The sequence below is a fragment of the Xiphias gladius genome, chromosome 11 (assembly GCF_016859285.1).
Source record: "Xiphias gladius isolate SHS-SW01 ecotype Sanya breed wild chromosome 11, ASM1685928v1, whole genome shotgun sequence".
Classification (NCBI taxonomy): Eukaryota; Metazoa; Chordata; class Actinopteri; order Istiophoriformes; family Xiphiidae; genus Xiphias; species Xiphias gladius.
Window position 1 is genome coordinate 20,513,959 of NC_053410.1, and position 18,927 is coordinate 20,532,885.

The 18,927-nt window shown below is 41.2% G+C and overlaps 2 protein-coding genes across 9 annotated transcripts in view; one reads left to right on the forward strand and one right to left on the reverse strand.

The window, feature by feature from the left end:
• cdh23 (cadherin-related 23) overlaps positions 1–11,702 on the forward strand; it is a 178,457-nt gene extending 166,755 nt beyond the window's left edge. For 6 of the 7 annotated variants that reach the window (XM_040139790.1, XM_040139793.1, XM_040139791.1 and 3 more), the window contains 19 exons: positions 455–592; positions 1,169–1,288; positions 1,781–1,958; positions 3,258–3,469; positions 4,071–4,265; positions 4,359–4,472; positions 4,592–4,721; positions 5,039–5,302; positions 5,391–5,552; positions 6,213–6,469; positions 6,549–6,646; positions 6,825–6,945; positions 7,040–7,119; positions 7,297–7,337; positions 7,486–7,546; positions 8,325–8,454; positions 8,672–8,791; positions 9,131–9,241; positions 9,900–11,702. In XM_040139790.1, the coding sequence (XP_039995724.1) occupies positions 455–592; positions 1,169–1,288; positions 1,781–1,958; positions 3,258–3,469; positions 4,071–4,265; positions 4,359–4,472; positions 4,592–4,721; positions 5,039–5,302; positions 5,391–5,552; positions 6,213–6,469; positions 6,549–6,646; positions 6,825–6,945; positions 7,040–7,119; positions 7,297–7,337; positions 7,486–7,546; positions 8,325–8,454; positions 8,672–8,791; positions 9,131–9,241; positions 9,900–10,241 (2,874 nt within the window). In that variant the 3' untranslated portion in view covers positions 10,242–11,702. The remainder of the gene's footprint in view (positions 1–454; positions 593–1,168; positions 1,289–1,780; positions 1,959–3,257; positions 3,470–4,070; positions 4,266–4,358; positions 4,473–4,591; positions 4,722–5,038; positions 5,303–5,390; positions 5,553–6,212; positions 6,470–6,548; positions 6,647–6,824; positions 6,946–7,039; positions 7,120–7,296; positions 7,338–7,485; positions 7,547–8,324; positions 8,455–8,671; positions 8,792–9,130; positions 9,242–9,899) is intronic. The other variant, XM_040139792.1, reaches the window with a different exon arrangement.
• A 389-nt stretch (positions 11,703–12,091) lies between these two features.
• Positions 12,092–17,605, reverse strand: LOC120796757 (eukaryotic translation initiation factor 3, subunit 6 interacting protein). Of its 2 annotated transcripts, XM_040139801.1 has the most exons (15): positions 17,462–17,605; positions 17,065–17,095; positions 16,668–16,878; positions 16,437–16,516; positions 16,017–16,078; positions 15,837–15,906; positions 15,675–15,748; positions 15,267–15,438; positions 14,838–14,992; positions 14,468–14,638; positions 13,985–14,118; positions 13,433–13,606; positions 12,990–13,179; positions 12,588–12,668; positions 12,092–12,300 (listed from the first exon to the last, which is right to left on the reverse strand). In XM_040139801.1, the coding sequence occupies exons 1-15, from the start codon at positions 17,483–17,485 to the stop codon at positions 12,223–12,225; spliced, it is 1,707 nt and encodes a 568-aa protein (XP_039995735.1). In that variant the 5' UTR covers positions 17,486–17,605; the 3' UTR covers positions 12,092–12,222. The 2 variants fall into 2 exon arrangements, with proteins under 2 accessions (XP_039995735.1, XP_039995736.1); XM_040139802.1 differs by lacking the exons at positions 16,437–16,516; positions 17,065–17,095; positions 17,462–17,605 and having other exon boundaries at positions 16,668–16,746.
• Between the last annotated feature and the right edge of the window lie 1,322 nt (positions 17,606–18,927).

An 18,927-nucleotide genomic window follows, 5' to 3' on the forward strand; every position in this document is an offset into this window, starting at 1 on the left:
ATGACACTGTTATTAATGTAATTAGTCACAGCTGTGTTTGACAAGTCAAAATAAAAAGAACTGACACCTAACATGGCTCAAAATGATGAGTCAAACTAAAGACAAAAAGCACATCATAATAGGACGTATATGTGCTGATTTTATTTAATGAGAGAGGCCTTTGTTTTAAAATTATTATCAGAGCTCTTAACATTTTTTGTGTGGTATGCACTTACTGTTGCTAATTAAGTTCTAGCTAAGCATTCTGTCTCATGTAGTTTTTCATGTAAAATATTGGGTATATGGAGAATATTGCAGTCCAAATCAACTCAACACTTGAGTTCAGTCATGTAGTATATAAAATTAAGTGTCATGTAATTTAGTTCATCAGCCCAGTTGTCACTTTTCTAATAAATCAAAAAATGATGTTATTCTTACAATGTCCCTGAGCCTGAGTGTTTATCTGTGTTTGTAGGAGCCTGTGTTTGAGAATGTGAACCTGGGAACCACCATAGTTCGTGTCAGTGCTACAGATGCTGATTCTGGCCTCTTTGCTGTCATTGAGTACAGCCTGGTAGACGGAGAGGGCAAGTTTAGCATTAAACCATCCACTGTAAGTTAACCCATACATTAGCAAAACTAGTTCTACAGTAACTATGCACTGCTCCTGTCTTTGTTTGTTTTACTTTTTCTAGTGGCAAGGCTCAAACAAAATATTCAATCTTCTAAATATCTGCTTTAGTTTTAGTCTGTATTTGGGCTTTTTATAATAAAAATGGAATTCACAACAATTTGACAATTAGTTTATTCATGACGTCTCTTGAAGTTTTATTCTTTCAGGGTATTTATGGTAAGTTTACAATTCCATACCCTGAGATTTTGCCAAAAATTTCTCTTTTGATTAACCCAGAGAAAAGATGAAAATTTATTGACTGGTAAGGAGTGGTCTGCATTCAGGTGTCATTGTGTGTTTTCCCTCCGAGCAGTGCTGGGTGTCAACACTGAGCGTCATCCTGCCTGGAAATAAATGTTTAAACAAAGCATTGAGTGTAATATAGGCAATCTAAATAGTTTACCTCAATACTCCATTTCTGTCACACACACAGTCTCAAATAAATGTCTTGATACAACCACCACTCCCAGTCAGTACTTGTACTTCCTTCCTAATTAACCCTTCTGCTCTGCTCAGGGAGAGATCTACATCCTCTCTCCTCTGGACAGAGAGACAAAGGACCATTACACTCTAACTGCCGTCGCTCGTGACAACCCTGGCGGCAGCCCCAGCAACAGACGAGAGAACTCTGTCCAGGTAGAGATCACTGGCTGTAATGACACAGGGACCTTATGTGAATGAGGTTTTGAATATATATCTAACTAATCTAGCCTCATAGAGTTGGTACATATTAACACCACATACCATCTGTAGTGGACCTAGTGACTAAACTCCTATGCAATTGAGAAGCCAGAATATTATAGATGGAACATGCAACTTTAAGTCTATGAAAACCTTGTTCCACATAGTTTAAGTGTCTGTCATCTGTAGGTTTTGCTGTCCCAGGAGAATCCAGATCCAGATTAATCTAGATTATTTTGCTGATGTGATATTATGTGATAACTTCCAAGATATATATATATATAGAGAGAGAGACACACACACACACATAGATATTGGACATGCCGATGTGGTGGTTGACCACTCCCATGTATCCTGAATATCCTTTTCTAGAATATCACCTTGTGTAAAGAATATTCTATGTTTGAATTCATCCTTGTACATCTTCTGCCTGTTGATGCACATCAGGTCCTGGTGACAGTTCTGGATGTCAATGATTATCGGCCACGCTTTACAGAGCGAGTGTTCAACACCAGCGTGTTTGAGAATGAGCCCAGTGGTACATCTGTGATCACAGTGAAAGCCACTGACCTGGATGAAGGAGAGAATGGAGCAGTCCTCTACAGCATATTGGGACCCCATTCAGGTATGAATACGTTCATAAAAGCCTCAGATTATTCTGAATGAACTGGTCCTTGACTGGTCTTTGAGTACCTCCTGTTTGCTTTGATAATCCTTTAACTTAATTTGAGTCCAATAGTGGAAAACTAAATTGATTGGACATAGTTTAGAAAGGAACACACCTTTGTATATAAGGTCCCACAATTCCCACTGCATGTCAGGACAAAAACCAAGCCATGAAGTCCAAGGAACTCTATGTAGACATCAACGATAACAGAGGCTTCAATAATTGCAAAACGGAAGAAGTTTAGAACCGCCAGGGCTCTGGCCAAACTGAGTAACTGGGCAAGAAGGGCGATGGTCAGGGAGGTGACCAAGAACCCATCAGCTTCAGTAGTCCTCTGCAGAGATCGAAGAGCCTGCTGGAATTGCAACCATCTCAGCAGCACTCAATCAGTTAGACCTTTATGGTAGAGCGTAAGTATATGGTAGATGGAAGCTACTTTGAGTAAAAGGCATGACTCTACCCCCCAGCCCACTTTGAGTTTGCCAGATGGCAAACTCCAAACACACCAGAACTCCCAACACTATGTCTGGCCAACACCAGGTACTGCTCATCGTCTGGATAATACCATCCCTACAGTGAAGCATGTTGGTAGCAGCATCATGCTATGGTGATGCTTCTCAGCAGCAGGGACAGGGAGACTGGTCAGAATTGAGAGAAGGATGAATGCAGCCATATACAGAGACCTCCTTGAAGAAAACCTGCTCCAGCATGCATACAATTGGAGACTGTGGTAATGGTTCACCTTTCAGGACAACAATGACCCAAACCATACAGACAAGGTAAGGCCATAGTAGTTTCTGACTGTCCTTGAGTGGCCCAGCCAAAACCAAGACTTAAACCCCATAGAACATCTGTGGAGAGACCTGAAGATGGCAGTTCACAAATGCTTTGCATCCAATCTGACAGAGCTTGACAGGATCTGCCAAAATCCAGGTGTGCGAAGCTTGTGGAGAGTTAGCCCAGAAGACTGGAAGCTGTAATTGCTGCCGAAGGGGCTTCTGCAAAATACTGAATTAAGAGTCTGAATACTTTTGTAAATTAGAGATTTAAGTTTGAATTTGAAAAATGTCTAAAAATGTGTCTTCACTTTGTCATTATGGGTTATTGAGTGTAGATTGATGGGCAAAAAAGGCAGTTTTATTAATTACAATTAAATCTACAACACAGTTAAGTGTGAAAAAAGTGAAGGGGTCTGAACACTTTTCTGAAGCCACTGTATATCTGTACTTAGTCCATTAACTTCCTCTCTCCTTTTAGATGCATTTTCCCTGGATCCAAACACAGGACTGGTGCGTTCTCGCCGTCTGCTTCAATCTTCTGAACATTTCAATCTGACTGTGGTGGCTACCGACCAGGGCCGTCCTCCCCTGTGGGGCACTGCAGACCTGATCATCACAGTCATAGACGTCAATGACAATAGACCTGTGTTTGTTAGGCCAGCTAATGGAACCATCATCCATATCTCAGAGGTATCTGCTGTCATGTGTCTCTATACATGTCATTGTCAGTACGTGTGTGCATGTTCCTCTTCTCTGTGTGATTATAGCATTTTTCAAATTTTCTCACAGCTAGACTGTCAGTATCAGCAGATATCAATTCAATGATATTTATTTCTTTTTCCCCAAATTTAAAATCCATTTAAGAGCAACCTCACTCTGTAGGACTCATCCAAACAAATATGAGGTGATACACCTGAGATGGCTGTGGTGCTAAGAAAATTAGTAAGCGGCCCACTGTGACTAGTTGAATGTAACTTAGAGCAGAAGCAGTAAATTTTAGGCCACTAAAAAGAACTCTGACAATGAAATTATATGTATTGTGGATAAGTTGCATCTGACCATTCATCGTCGTAAGGTCAGTGTTGGGGGCCAATACCTATCCAGAATATATGATCCCTACACCTAAGGATCTTTAATATAGTTCTACCAATTGATAGACATGGAGTTGTACTAAGCACAAAAAAACAACAACAAAAAATCACAACTTTGTAGTGTTCAAGTTACACAGTTTGTTAATTTAATCAAGAGAGTTTACACCATTACACACTGACTCTCTTTGCCCGCCATGTAGGAGCAGCCTCCAGGCCTGCCTGTGTATGAGGTGCATGCAACGGACTCTGATGAGGGCGTGAATGGAGAGGTCCGCTATGCCTTCCTGCAGACTGGAGCAGGTAACAGAGACTGGGAAAACTTCCACATCGATCCCATGTCTGGAGTCATCACAACAACTGTGAAACTGGACCGAGAAAAACAGGCCCTCCATAGCGTGAGTCAGCTGTGTGTGTCTGTATTTGTGAAGTTAATACTGTATACTGTGCAGCTATGTCTGTCTCTAACTGAGTCTAAACAACTCTCTCAGCTTATCATTGTGGCCCGTGACATGGGCCAGCCAGTGCCTTACGAGACCACACAGCCTCTGCAGGTGGCGCTGTTGGACATTGATGACAATGAACCTGTCTTCCTCAAACCACCGGTGAGTATGAAGGTCTCTGAATATGCCCATATGTGGTTATCTGTACTTAAGAGGTTCTGCTTAACTGTTTGTTATGTGTTCTCTTGTTCTTTGTGTGTATGTGTGTGTGTGCACCTCAGCGTGGCAGCTTGCCTTACCAGAAGTTGACAGTGCCTGAGCACTCCCCTCCAGGTACCATGGTGGGGAACATTACCAGAGCTGTGGATGCCGATGAGGGCTCCAATGCCATCGTCTACTACTTTATTGCAGGTGATGCGGGGATCTTCACACATAGCCACATGTTGTATGATTTTGTTGTTCATTACAAAAGTGTAATAAAAAGCTGTTACCCATCAGTGAAGTTATTTATGTTAATGTAGCCAAAGTAAATTTGTGGATTCAAGAAGATTTAGAGCATGTCCACGCTGTTTGTCTGGAAGCTCTTGTATCCATTGTTTGGTCAGATTAAAGTCCTCAAAGTTCAAAAGGTTTGTATAGAGATCCAATTGTCTTTTGTTTCTATTTAAAGCTGATTCCTTTAGTGCTGTAGATGGCTGAACATAAATCCTTTCCATCTCTTCCTGCAGGGGGAAACAGCGATGGCAACTTTGGCTTGAGTCTAGATGGAGAGCTGAAGTTGCATAAGGATCTGGACCGGGAGGAGATCCCAGTCTACTCCATCATCATCAAAGCTTCCAGCAACAGGAGCTGGACTCCTCCCAGGGGTCAGAGGGCAGCACGGGCAAGAGCTCTGGACCCTGCCCGGGACCCCAGCCTGCTGGAAGTCCGCATCGAACTGGACGACATCAATGACCAGAAACCACGCTTCATTAAAGCAGAGTACACTGCAGGTAATCTATGTTCTTGCATGTCATGTGTGTGTATGCTGATCAATAAAAAAAAACACCATAACCCTTCTTCTTTGCTTCCCCGTTTCAGGAGTTGCAGCAAATGCAAAAGTGGGTTCAGAGTTGATCAAGGTTGTCGCTATAGATAATGACATTGGCAACAACAGCTTGGTCCAATACCATGTCGTTACCATCCGTTACTTCCAGTCACAGAGCAATGGTAGTGAGGATGTTGGCAGCATCTTCACCATCGGTGAGCATCCTTATGTACAGTATTCAGGCTTTTTTGTAACATTAATATACAATTTAGAGGCTTGGCCTGTTTAATTCAGCTACTCGCCATACATTATTTACCTGTTACATGTATTGTATTTAATGTTGGATAAATTTTTACTTTGACAGAAAGGTCGGAAAAGCAGCTTGCCTCTATTTTGTGAACATGAATTATTCAAGTGGCAAAATCAGGCAGTAAACCACATTGTTAAGTGAATCAAAGCCACTGCACACCATTGTGGCCAGGAACACAGTGACATTCATTTCAAATATCTCAATATACTTAATGAAATAACTTCAAGTAAAAACACTGTCGTGAAATAAGATTTATATATAAGATGGATACAGAAGAAATATTTGTTAGTAGGATAAATCAATTGTTGGTTTTGTTTTTTCTTTGGATTTGTTGACAAGAAAAATAAAAAATATCACCAAGCTTATCCTTTAATTTCATGATCAATAATTGTAAATGTTTTTGAATCAGAATTTAATGCTTCCTTTTAAATGCAAAATTTAATGTACAGCATGTACACTTTTGACACATCACACAGAATGCTGTCACATCAGTTTTTTTTATGTTGAGAATGAGTCAAATTCATGTCCTATGTCAACACAATATTCTGTTCCATGATTTCCACAGGTTTGACAGATGGTATCATCAGAACCTATGACCTTTTCACGGCCTATAATCCAGGTTACTTTCAGCTGGAGATTTTGGCATGCGATTTCGTTGGACACAGTACGACCACCAACGTGAATATCTATATCCTCCGGGATGACCAGAGGGTCAAGATAGTCTTCAATGAGATCCCTGATTTGGTCCGTGAAAACCAGGAGGACTTTGTCAACTTGCTGTCCAACATCACTGGAGCCATTGTCAACTTAGATGACATACAGGCAAGGCTTTTCTATGGTACTGTTTTTATGTATAATGTACAAATGGCTGACATCTTTGTCTCCCTTTCCTTTTATCCAGTTCCATGTGGACAAGAAGGGCAGGGTGAATTATGCACAGACTGACATGCTGATCCATGTTGTCAACAATCAGACCAACACCATCCTAGATGTTGAAAGGTATACCCTCCTTAATGAAATAAATCTTTCACTCCAAACCTACATGATAACACTGTCATTTGCATAGTAAGGCCTGTCTCTCCTTTCACACTGGCCCGTAGAAATCTCCCAGCTCTATGGTGCATGGATTGTGTTTTGACATGAGTTTACCTGTGTACCGGTGTTTCATGTTTTGCAGGGTGATCCAGATGATCGATGAGAACAAGGAGCAGCTGAGAAACCTGTTCAGGAAATATAACGTTGTGGACGTTCAGCCCGCTGTCAGTGACAAACTGCCCGACGACATCTCCACACTACAGGTCTGTGAAGCTGGGACCTCCAGAAGCCCGCAGATTTTCGCAGATGTTTTGTTTTTTGTTGCTTTTAAACTTTCTTTCTTTTTCTCTTTTACAGCTGGTCATCATTATCCTGGCTGTGCTGTTGTGCTTGGCAGGAATTTTGTTTGTCACAATGAACTGGCATTATCGTAGAGTGTAAGAATCATTTAGTATTCTATAAAAAGGCAATTTTGGACTGACATACTGTAGATATATGATTTTTGTGTGTACTGAATCATTTGAAATCTGCTTAGTCATAGACCATGTTTTTAGGCCCTCAGTCTGAGTAGCGATGTCAACATGTTTATGTTCTCTTGACTTGCTGTGTTGCAGACACCAGAGGAAGTTGAAAGCCATAGTTGCAGGATCAACAGGTGAGAAGCAGCTTTGCTGAGAGGACGGCCCCGCCAGCTGTTAACATCAGGATGTAGCTTTTATCATCTGATAATGCAGAGTACAATATGTCAATTAACTGTAGAAAGGAATTTTTTCTTGTACAATTATTTATCCTCTACCCCCCAGGGAACCAGGGTTTAATGGATATCCTGGACATGCCCAACACTAACAAGTACTCTTTTGAGGGGTGAGATAAAACTTAATTTTAAGGGAATTGCCTCCAGATATCTCTTCGTGTTGTTGTTTTGCAAGTCTTATTTTCTCAAAGGTTTCTTTCAGTCATTTTCCAGTTCTTATGAGTATTATTCTGACGATTAGAAAAAAGATTTTCTGTGACTTCAACAGTAAAAAAAATATGATTCATGTTTAATATGTGTTTAAAAAAAATAGTTTGACATTTTGGGAAATATACTTACTCATCATCACTTTGAAGTTGCTATGCAACAAGTGGAGTATCCAGGAAGTCACAGTTCTCTACAAGAAATATTTCCGTAATGTAAAACTCCCTATAAAACCGCAACAAGTTGTTGTTACATTTCATTTGTTGTACAGGTTAACCAAATGTGGTATAACTTATTCATTTAATTCCCTCTGTTTCCAATCTTTATGCGAAACTAAACTAACTGCCTGTTGGCTATAGCTTTATATTTAGCATACAGACATGAGAGCAGTGTCAATCCCATTCAAATCTCAGAAAGAAAGCGAGTAAGTGTGTTTCCCAAAATGTCACACAATTCATTTAAGTAACCTAACATCCTAACATTTGAGTCAACTTTTTCAAATAATGCTCATAAACTAACGTTTGAGTTTTAGAGCCCATTACACTAATCTCATAAAACACCGGAAAAAAAAGCAGGTCAATATCAGAAATCAAATTTGAGTTATTTCTGACGCTCACCAAAGTTCTATTTCCATTTTGTCAACGATGTGTATAATGATGTGTATAATGCTGTTCTCCTCTGTAGGGCTAATCCAGTGTGGCTGGACCCATTCTGTCGCAACCTGGAGCTGGCCGCCCAGGCTGACCACGAGGACGACCTGCCTGAGAACCTGAGTGAAATAACTGACCTGTGGAACAGCCCTGCACGCACTCATGTCAGTACTAACATTAATCTGAGTTCTTATATATCTCAAAACAATATTCTGAGGATGTTAATAGATTATATTTTGCCTCAGGGAGAGTAAAGCCATCATTTTCTAGGTTTACACGAGTCTGTATCCCTTACCATGGTATTGCCCTCTCAGTCAACCCCATTACACAGCTGCACCCTGACAATATTTTTAAGCAAGCATGTGGGTGTTTTCCTCACAGGGTACGTTTGGTCGAGAGCCTCAAGCAAAGCCAGAGGATGATCGTTACTTGAGAGCAGCCATTCAGGAGTACGACAACATCGCTAAACTGGGCCAGATCATGAGGGAGGGGCCTATCAAGGTGAGAAACCTGCGTGTTAGATTATCCAGGGAGACATACACACATGAACGCGTCCACATCCAATCTCAGAAGCCTCTCTTTCATTGGTCATGTACTCTCTCTCCTTCCCGAAACACATTGGGGAACAAGGTCCGAGGACGGGACCTAAGACCTCCTCCAGTCAGTCCTGAGAAGAAAAGAAAGAGAGAGACCCCAAGGACTTGAAGATAGGCTGTTAGGATCCAGATGTTTAGTTAAGGGGGTAGACATTCCTTAGGTGGATTCTGATTTATGACTACTGTGACAGTGAGGGTGTGTAAGGTCAAAGACTCTGTTTGACCCTAACTGCTGTTCTGTCAGGGTTCCCTGCTCAAGGTGGTTCTGGACGACTACCTGAGGCTGAAAAAGCTCTTTGCAGCTCGACTCGTCACCGTATCCACAGGCCAGGGAGATCACTCATCAGTCACTGAGGTGGGCCCGGAAAAACGGATTATCTATCTGCACCTGGTGCTCCTGTCTGACACCGCTGGAGAGTGATCTTGCATTCCTTTGATTTCCCAATCTGATGTTGTGAAGGGGCTCTGTCACAGCACCTTTTCACTACTTCTGCCGTCTCTGCTACCTTTAACCAGACTCTGGGTCAAATAGAGTTCAAAATTACTTCAGTTCAGCTGGAGATGGACTTCACCACACAAAAATTCCCAGAGTGTTTAGAATCACTGGAAATGTAGCATTAAGAGTGCAATTTCTACACTTACCTACTTTTCTGAATTGCCCTGATGTGGAAACCCCTGCCTGTTCAGTCCTCCCGAACAAGTTAATGCTAAGAATCGTTTGCAACTATTTAAACCAAGTCTGGTGTGGCATCTGTTATTCTCTGCTGATCTATTGTCTCACTACACTTAAAAGTTGTTGTCTTTTACTGCAAGTGATCTACTGATTTCTCTCCTGAAAGGTTTCCCTCTACTGGTTTACCTCTATCCAGCCCTTCCTCAAAGCAATTTCCTATAACTCTGCTACATTCATGTCGACCTGATGCATTGTATAAACGCTTGTACAATCAGCAGCTTCGTTCATTCTCATCTTGTCAGTTCTTCTCCACCTCTTCTCTCCTGTCCTACTTCAACAGCTGATCCAGAGCGATCTGGATGACGACGAGGACGAGCGTCTGGGCATGGGCGGAGGTCGCGGCACTCTGCGCTTCAAGCACAAGCTTCCTGTGGAGTTGAAGGGTCCCGAAGGTGTGCACGTGGTCCACGGCAGCACAGGTACTCTCCTGACCTCTGACCTTAACAGCCTGCCAGAGGATGACCAGCGGGCCCTGGCACGTTCTCTGGAGGCACTGAATGCTGACGGGGGTCTTTATTGTGAGCGCAACGCCCGCACAGAGTCGGCCAAGTCCACCCCAATGCACCGTCACAAGGACGGGGAAACCCTGTCAGAGAGTCCCCTGGAGATCACAGAGTTATGACTAGCCGAGGCCTCGCTGGTCTGAGTGCAACCATGACACGTGTGTGTCCTTGTTCCTCCAAACCGCCACCCTAACAAGGTTAGGGAGGACTGGAGGAGGAGTGTGTGTAGTCTAGGGAACCTCATCAGCCAACCTCAGTGCATCAGTGAGACAGTCTGCAAGAGGATTTACTCTGGGTTGGTTTGAGTGGATCTCATGTTGAAGATGGTCCCACTTTTGGTAGTTTAAGAGAAGGCTCATTCAAGTGACTTTTAGGAAATGGAAAATAATAAGCAGGGCACTGGTCTTCAGCGAGACAAAATCAACTGATTTCATCAACTTTCATCCGAAGAGCTGAGTGTAAAAGAAAGATTAAGCCTCCCTGTGAGAGAAGCTTGTTGAACCATGACCCTATAATCATCAAAAGGTGCCTCATCCTCACTAATCCTTTTGAAGTCATACCTGGACTGCAGACACTCATACAGACACAAATACACACACTCAAGAAAATGAAGCTACACACACTAAGACCAGCGGATGGCCATCAATGGGACAATGAGATAATGACGTAATTCCTTATCATCTTCTAATGTTTTTCTTTTTGCAAAACGATGCAATCAATGCTGAAGGAGTGAGGATGGAACAGTAATACTTTACTCTCAGATATTAGATACATTCTGTTGCTGGGAAAGATGGATTGCTATAGATGGACAATTAATGCAGACGAGCATGTGATTGAGTGGAGTTTTCATCTGACACCAGGAGGAATTGATGAAAGAGCTTTTTGGGATCAATGGCAAAACGACAAAACACTCTCGGTCTGCAGGGCAGCAGTGAACATTCAGACCCTGGTCCCTCTCTCCTGTTTTGGCATGGACTGAATCAGTCATGTACGAGGAGACCCCTCACTGAAATGATGAATGAATATTGATGAACGTTGTCTCAGACTGGAGCCACATGAAGAAAAAAAAAAAAAAACAACTTTGAATCTTTTATGAGTAATTTGATATTAAAGGCAGTCAAACAAAGCCTCAGAAACTAGTTATAAATGGAATTTAAAAAAATATGAATTATCTAATTTTTATAGACATAAAGATGGCATTGTGCCCACAGAGACTTTACACTGCCACCCGAGGGAGTAAGAGTCATGCTCAAAATGAGTGATGTTTGCTTTATTTTTTTATTTTATAAAAAATGTGACGGAATCAAAAGATATTTTCGAAGGAAAAATGCTGGCTTACCAAAACAGGTAGGGAAACTTTTTGGATGTTTGGATTATGTGTTATTGTGCTACGGTGACATGTCGTTCTGTTTTCCTTTATATATGACAAATGACACTGTTTTTGATGAGTGGTGTGTTTTTAAAATTAATTTTTTATATTCCCATTTTGTAAGTTTTTATTTGTTCGTCATTATTGTCACCAGCCCTGAGATCTGTGTTGGGAAATGTTGTTGAATGATATGTGATAATAAAAGAAATATGCAATGGCCTCTGACCTCAGTCAGTGGGATGACGGGAGAACAGCCAGAAAAAGAGTGGCAACCGACGAAGCAGAATAAAAGTTCAAGGCAGACGCTAGGAAAAGTCTGGAAATCTGAGGAACCTTAGACAGTTACAATTACTTAGAAGTCGACTTCTATTGTACAGCTCCAATTTGAACAGAACACTCAAGAGAAATAGACCTCAAATATTGAATTTTGACAGGAATACCTTCATAATTGCATGCCTATATGAGTAATTTATCTTACTATATATGTAATCCAAACTCAGCATATGAGGCAGTGTGAGAGCTTGGTAAATGCTGCAATCTAGTGGTTATTAAGAGTAACCCGTTGATAGGTGATGGGGAGGAAAAAAAGAAAATCATGGGTTTTAGCACACCACTCCATCCTTTTATTGTCACCAAGTTACATAGAAAAGTTTCCATCAATAATAGTTGTCAAAATGCTTGAAAGAGACTTAGAGGGCAGAGGACTAAGAGCTCTTCTTCACTGATGCTGGTCAGACTGCTCGGCTCGTGGCACTCCCCGACGCCACAGTGGTGCCAGTGGCTGGCATTTTCTTGAGTGTCCTGTTCAACTGTGGGGAGACAGAGGCAACATTTTTTTTCAGTCTTTGACAGACAGCCCTATGACTAAAGCAAATGATATCAGAAGAAGGCTAAAGAAAATTGGTCAATGGGAGTGCATTTTTCTACAATAATATCAGTGACAATACTTGGCTTTAAAAATCAAAAATGTTTCGGTTGCCATGCTGAATGAAATAGTGTCGTTGACAGAAAAACTTATTATAATGTCTTAAAATAAGCAACTCCAAATTTCTGTATTTTTTCATTCTATCCAGAGGCAAAATTGATCACTACTCACCTCCTCAAACTTGTGGATCTGTCTGATGAAAAAGTCTCCATATCGACGAGCAACTTTAGTATCAGCAATGTGGATCATGTCCTGTGGGATTGTCACATAGACGGAGCTCATCAAACATACAGAACTACTTTAAAACAAAATGAGTTAAAACAGTGAGCCATATAACCCCCTGACATTATTTACCTACTGCATGTGCAGTGTTCCAGTGGGCTTGTGCACATGTGCATCACTTTGGACCCTCTGTGAAAATTGTCAGTATACATTTGAACCTACTGTATCATTTTAACCAAACCAACAGCCCTTTTGGCAGGCATTCCACATGGTTCATCCGTTCCCTATTTATACTCTGAGTGACAATATGGAAAGGCAGACATCACTTTTATTGAACAGACTTTAACACACCTTGTCAATGTAGAAGTCAACCTCAGAAGCAGACTGGAACTCTCCATCCAGAGCTGAAATGCCGCTGGTCCACACCAGGTTCTTCATTTTGTGTTTGAAGACGAGCAGCTGAATACGGAACTCCTGCTCAGTCATGTCCAGGAATCCTGCAAGCTTGGCTACTGGCATGGTGGTGTACAGCTTCAGGAAGCTGGAGGGACACATTGTAACTTAGATGACATGTACAGACCTCCTGAAACCACATCCGAGTCAACCAGCTTCTAGAAATAATTTTAAGGGTTTCTGAAAGGCCAGATAGTTGAAAAAAAAACAAAAAGTTTGGAGAAGAAACTGATACATGTCCTACACAACAGCATCCAAAACTTCTTTGTTTTCAGTTTTAACATCACACAATACAGGTATATTAACTAAGCCAAACATTCAAAGTTTATAATATCCTTTACCTGCGAATGGTTGAGAGCTGGGCCTGCTGCTGCACCTCCTCAGCAAAAACCTTCAGCTGCTGCTGGAAAGGTTCTTTGTGGTAGTTGGGGTGGACGTTGTCATAGTTTGGCACCACAGGTGACAAGAACTTCGGACATGCGAAGCTGAACAGTTCCTCAAACACCTGCAGGTCTCTGACACCAGAAAGAACACACCTCACTTTATTCGAGACATTGCTGCTGCTGGAAGCCACAGTTACCCACAGTGCAGTACTGGCAAAGATGGATGCAGGATGGGCAAAAATACCAGTACTAAATCCCCAAAAACTCAGATAGATATTTTGTCCTTTGCACCTAGCAGTATCAAAATAAAACAGATATTACATCATTTTCATTTCTGTAATTGCATGCTAATCCTTATTTGACAACCAGAAAAGACAAAAAACAAGACTCCATTAGTGTCTGGCAAGTGTAAAAGAGGTAAGAGAACACACAAAAATAACATGAATCTCAAAAAAAAGATGGACATCTAAAGTATTCGATTCAATGTAATGTGATGAATTTCTTTCTTACCCTTTCTGCATTCGCAGCATCTTGTCTCCGTACTTCTCCCTCAGTTGGGTGTGGATGCTCTCGTCAATGCGCATCGGGTACATGGTGAGAGCAATGGCCAGTAGACCATGCATCTGCTCATTTTGTTTGTTAATCTATAAATAAATCCAAATATCAAGACATCCTATTAGCCCTTCTGATATATTAGCTTTCATACTGACACCTCCTGAAAGCGATCCCATGTGGAGTACAGGGGGGTAAAAGTATCAACTAAACTTTTCTGATTCTGAAAAAAACACTATTACAAAAACTGACTGAAATAATGCATACATACATGCAACACTGGATGTTAAAGACAAATAAACCCAACCCTGGTATCAGCCTAACCTTTTCTGACACCTTTCAAAGGTCCTCCTTTCATATCCTATATGCGGGATAAAGGGAATAATTGATAACCTAAGCAGACAACTACCCTGTTATCTAATAAGCAATGCTCTAACTGACCATCTCATATTTATACGTCGACCTCTGGAACATGTTTCTCGTCCTCTGGATGTAGAGCAGGATGTTGGCAAAGACTCGAATTGCATCCTGGTACCGCCTCATCATTAGATAGGCAAAACCAACATAGTAATAGGTGGTGATCTGGCACTCGGGCACACGGGAGTACATACTCTGGAAGACAGTAAACAAAATAAACACACGAGTGTGGACTAGGCCGAGGGAAAGGCAAGAAGAAGTGGTCTAAAACCAGCTGAAGATAGATTTTTAAAAGTCGAAATACTGAAAAACAGAAAAGGACAGGTAAAAAGAGGGCTCAGGATACTAAGTAGTATCATCATTGGTACATTAGGTGATCTAAATGAGGTATTACCTTCTTGTTGAGCTCAATGTTCTCTAGGACTTTGATGGCCTGGTAATAATCACCAAGCAGAGAGTGGAGCCTCAGGAGCCCCACCAGGCTGAAGTAACCCAACATCTTGTACAGGGAGTGACGCCCATATTCTCCAGCCACACTCTCTGGGTCTCCTGCAATATGCAAACAAGTAATACATATGTTAGCTGCCTCTTATAACACCTAAGCTGAATACACTGAAGTTCCTTTTCATGTATTCAGTTGAGGTTACTTTCACACCAAATAAGCAACAACCTACTACAACTACAGTTTTCCAGGACTATACATCATATACATCTACAGAGAACCAAAACTGCACATTATTTTGGTAACTTAAACAAGGTCTAAGACCTATTAGTTTAAATATCTCCCCCAAACAACATAAATCTCCAAAACATTCTTCTTTACCTCCACTGGTGTACACCTCAAGCTGGCGGTTAATGTTGCTCTTATCCACCAGGGAGTGGAGCACGTTGAGGACGCTGTGGACGTTCCAGATCTTTGGGTTGTTCCTCAGGAATTCAATCTCCTCCTCTGACTTCTTGGCCGTTTTACAGCGGTACTGGCTGAAGGACTGGAACTGAAGAGGGGTATCTGTGTTAACCGCATGTAAACATACTTTCTATGGGGCTGTTAGATAGGAGTGGGATAAGTGAAGTTAGCCAGATGGGCCATATCGAAACCGAAAAAAATAAACATAGAAAAAAGTGTTACATGACCTGGCCTTTATTTTATCATTGATTTTTCACTGTTTGTCTCTTTGTTATAGGCAAGTCTTGTCAACTGAGGATACATCAAGAATGTAATTTACTATACCTGGTAGATGAACTCATCAATGATGTCCCAGAGCCACTGGTTTGGTAGCTCCAAGGGGGCAGGGCCATCAGCATCTGTTTACAATCATAAACATTCTCCCATGACTCGTCTTTCATCAGTTGTTATTTTACACTAAATGTAAGAAATATTCTTGAAACTTACTAAGAATGTAGTTGAAGAGGTTGCAGTAATTGTAGTACGACTCAAACCTCTGGTCCAAAGTTGGCCCCCCCTGATTGTCAAGAAAACAATACTGACAACAAAATACTGGAAAAGTTTTCTGCAGGTTCCTCAGAAATCAAGGAGGACGCTGATTACGGTTTATAATGACTAGTTACTCACGCTGACTTTAGCATAGATGTGCCTGTAGTACAGCTCCTTATAAAGGATCAGGAACACAGCATCTGTTGTAGATGAGAGGCAAACAATGACGTGAAACATTTCCAGTGCTGAACCTGATGAACTCATTTATCAGTAGATTGTAAATCCTGTTTAAAAGAATATCAGAGGTTTGTCAATTAATACAACTGTAAACGCACCAACAACATAATCAATATCCACCTATTTCTCTTGCCTTTAGTCCGCTTGTACAATGACAATTACACATATCAGCTAGTAACAGTGGAAACCCATTGTGCAAATTTGCATTTCATTTATCAAATTCTAAGAAACAGTTCATGAATTAAAAAATTTCCACAATGAAAAACAAATGGTGTTGTCTGCTGTGCAACGGAATTAACAGATGATGGATGATACACTCACCGTTGCCAACAAGTGATGCGATGGCCTCAGCCTCGGGCCAGGGAGATGTCTTAAAGAAACGGTCAGTCAACTTGTTCCAGCTGAACAGGAACATAGTAGGAAAGGTGAGATACTCGTGAAAAACACACACACACACACACACACACACACACACACACACACACACACACACACACACACACACACACAGATGTAACGTCTCTGTAAAACAATCGGCGGAGGGGCATTTACCTATTCTCATAGACGTCCTGGATCTCATAGATCTTCTGCTCGATGCTCTCGCTGGAGACGCGGTTGGACTGCAGCTCATAAACCTTCTGGTCGATCAAGTCAGAGATGGTTTTGTGGAAATACTGCAGGAAGTTCTTGATCACCTCTGGGATGACGTGGTACGTTTGCTGCTCATACTGCCTCTCATAGGCCAGGTCTGCTTTAGGATCACCTGCAGGGAGACAGGAGAGTGAGGAGGAGACAGTAACGCACTATAACTCTACTTCAGATATTGGTCAATGCCCCGACGTTACACTCAACTGGGTTGTATACTGACTGTGTAGAAGGGAGGTTTATACATGAAAGGTGATATCATACATTTAGATAAATGGAGATAAATAGATGTGTGTATACTAACCGGTGTGCAGGTCGTAGTCGTAAGGATCGTACTGTGAGGAAACAGACCAGTTAGACATTTGTTACTAATGCAAATGTATCCTCTGTCTGGCAGTATGGCAGTCATCATTAACGTTAGCTTACTTTGTCTAAAACGTCAATGTCAACCTCTACCTCTACCTCTACCTAACAAGGCTAATCAACGTGACAGTGGCGTTACAGAGACTGTTATGTTTTGGTTGCTCTCTCTTCAGAAACAACAATCATTTAAACCATGCTAGCTCATCCCGACCTACTGTTATGCCATTGTAGTTAAACTAGCTATGCAGCTAGCTGGCTAACCGGTTAGCTTCAACTAGCGTGTCATTGTTATTATCATGAAAGTGTTCAAATGTCTGTAAAAAAAACTGTATACTGACATCATCGTCGTCGTGGTATGACATGGTGCTAGATATTAGTCCAAGGTCGAAGATACTGAAGCGAAAGAGGAGAAAGTGTGCTCTGCTAGCTAACGTAGCTAAACCACGCAGCTGGCGATGGAGAGACGACAGGAAGCGGAAGGAAGAATGAAGCACTGACGTACGGGTGAAACACGGCGGGATTGAAGCATTATGGGAAATTGAGTGTCTGCGATTTATTTGGTTAATGACCCTTAAAGGTGATGGTTCCCAAGCTTTCCCTGACCCATGGGACCCAATGTTTTTTTTTTTTTTTTTTTTTTTTTTTTAATCAACCCGTAACAATACACGAGGGCTTTTATTGAAAGAAAATTATCAAGAATATGTCATTTCTTTTCACGAAAAGACACAATGGCGCTCCTGCTATACTGACAACTCTAAAGAAAGATAAGCTTCTTCATTTTTTTGGATTCGACTGATGTGTTTGCTTGATGAGCATCACCTGTTTTTCTGTTCGTCCCTGTCAAATGTCGTCCACCATGAACTTAACATTTTATTTTGGAAGTCTTGCCAACCAGAGTCTGAATAGAACATTCCAGTTATCAACTCAGAGTTGATAAAAATAGTTGGAACTAATAACACCAATAGACATTTTTCACAGCAGACATTTTGGTTTGTCATAGCCGGAAAAGTAGCCCAGGTGTGATCATTAACAATGTTTTTGTGTAACTAAGCCAAACCAGTGACCCAACACGCACTATACCAGGGCCTTGAAACTTGTATACTTAAATGGAACAAAGGCATCATTATGTTATTAATTACACCTTTCAAAATGTCTGCCGTGAAAAAGGTCTATAATGACTCCTTTCCAGCAATTATCGCAATGCGATGAAGTTAATAATGCTAGCCTACTAGTTTGACATGTCAAAATGTCCCATATTTAGGGAGCCATAATGAATCATAAGTCCGCATCATTGTCTTTATATTACTTAGGTATTTCCCTAACTTAATTTGCTGCCTTTGAATTCAGACATAAAATTGTGTGATCGGGAATTTGAATTATAAAACTAACAAAATTAAAAAAAAAAAAAACATAAACACGTACTTAAAACTGTAACTCGTGCAGCTCACAGAATATATAGTGAATACAAGAGTATAAATGGGTCTGTAGATGAGCAGTTTACAACATCCTCGCTGATGATTATACAAAATGCCAGTCGGCCTGCAACTATTTATGTATACCACTAGGTGGCGTTATAGAGGCAAGGTGCCACTCGGCATTAATAAAGAAGGTTCAGATGGCCACAGACTTGTCAAAGTTAAGTCTGTAAAGAGGTGTATGTATGTAAATTGACCATGTCCGTCCAAATCTGGTTTCAGTATTGATCATAATTATTTACTATTGCTACTCAGATGAGTTTGACTTCCACTGCTTTGTGTGCAATATTAAATCGGTCAATAGGGCAGATCGCTAAGTTATTTTGCTT

Bases quoted from the DNA above. Each gene is read 5' to 3' on its own strand.
- LOC120796757 (XM_040139801.1), bottom strand. From the start codon at position 17,485: ATGTCATACCACGACGACGATGAT. The intron at 16,879-17,064 runs GTTAGTATACAC...GTCTCCCTGCAG, and splicing joins CGACTACGACCTGCACACCG to GTGATCCTAAAGCAGACCTG. The intron at 15,439-15,674 runs GTATAGTAAATT...ACCCCTCTTCAG, and splicing joins TTGATGAGTTCATCTACCAG to TTCCAGTCCTTCAGCCAGTA.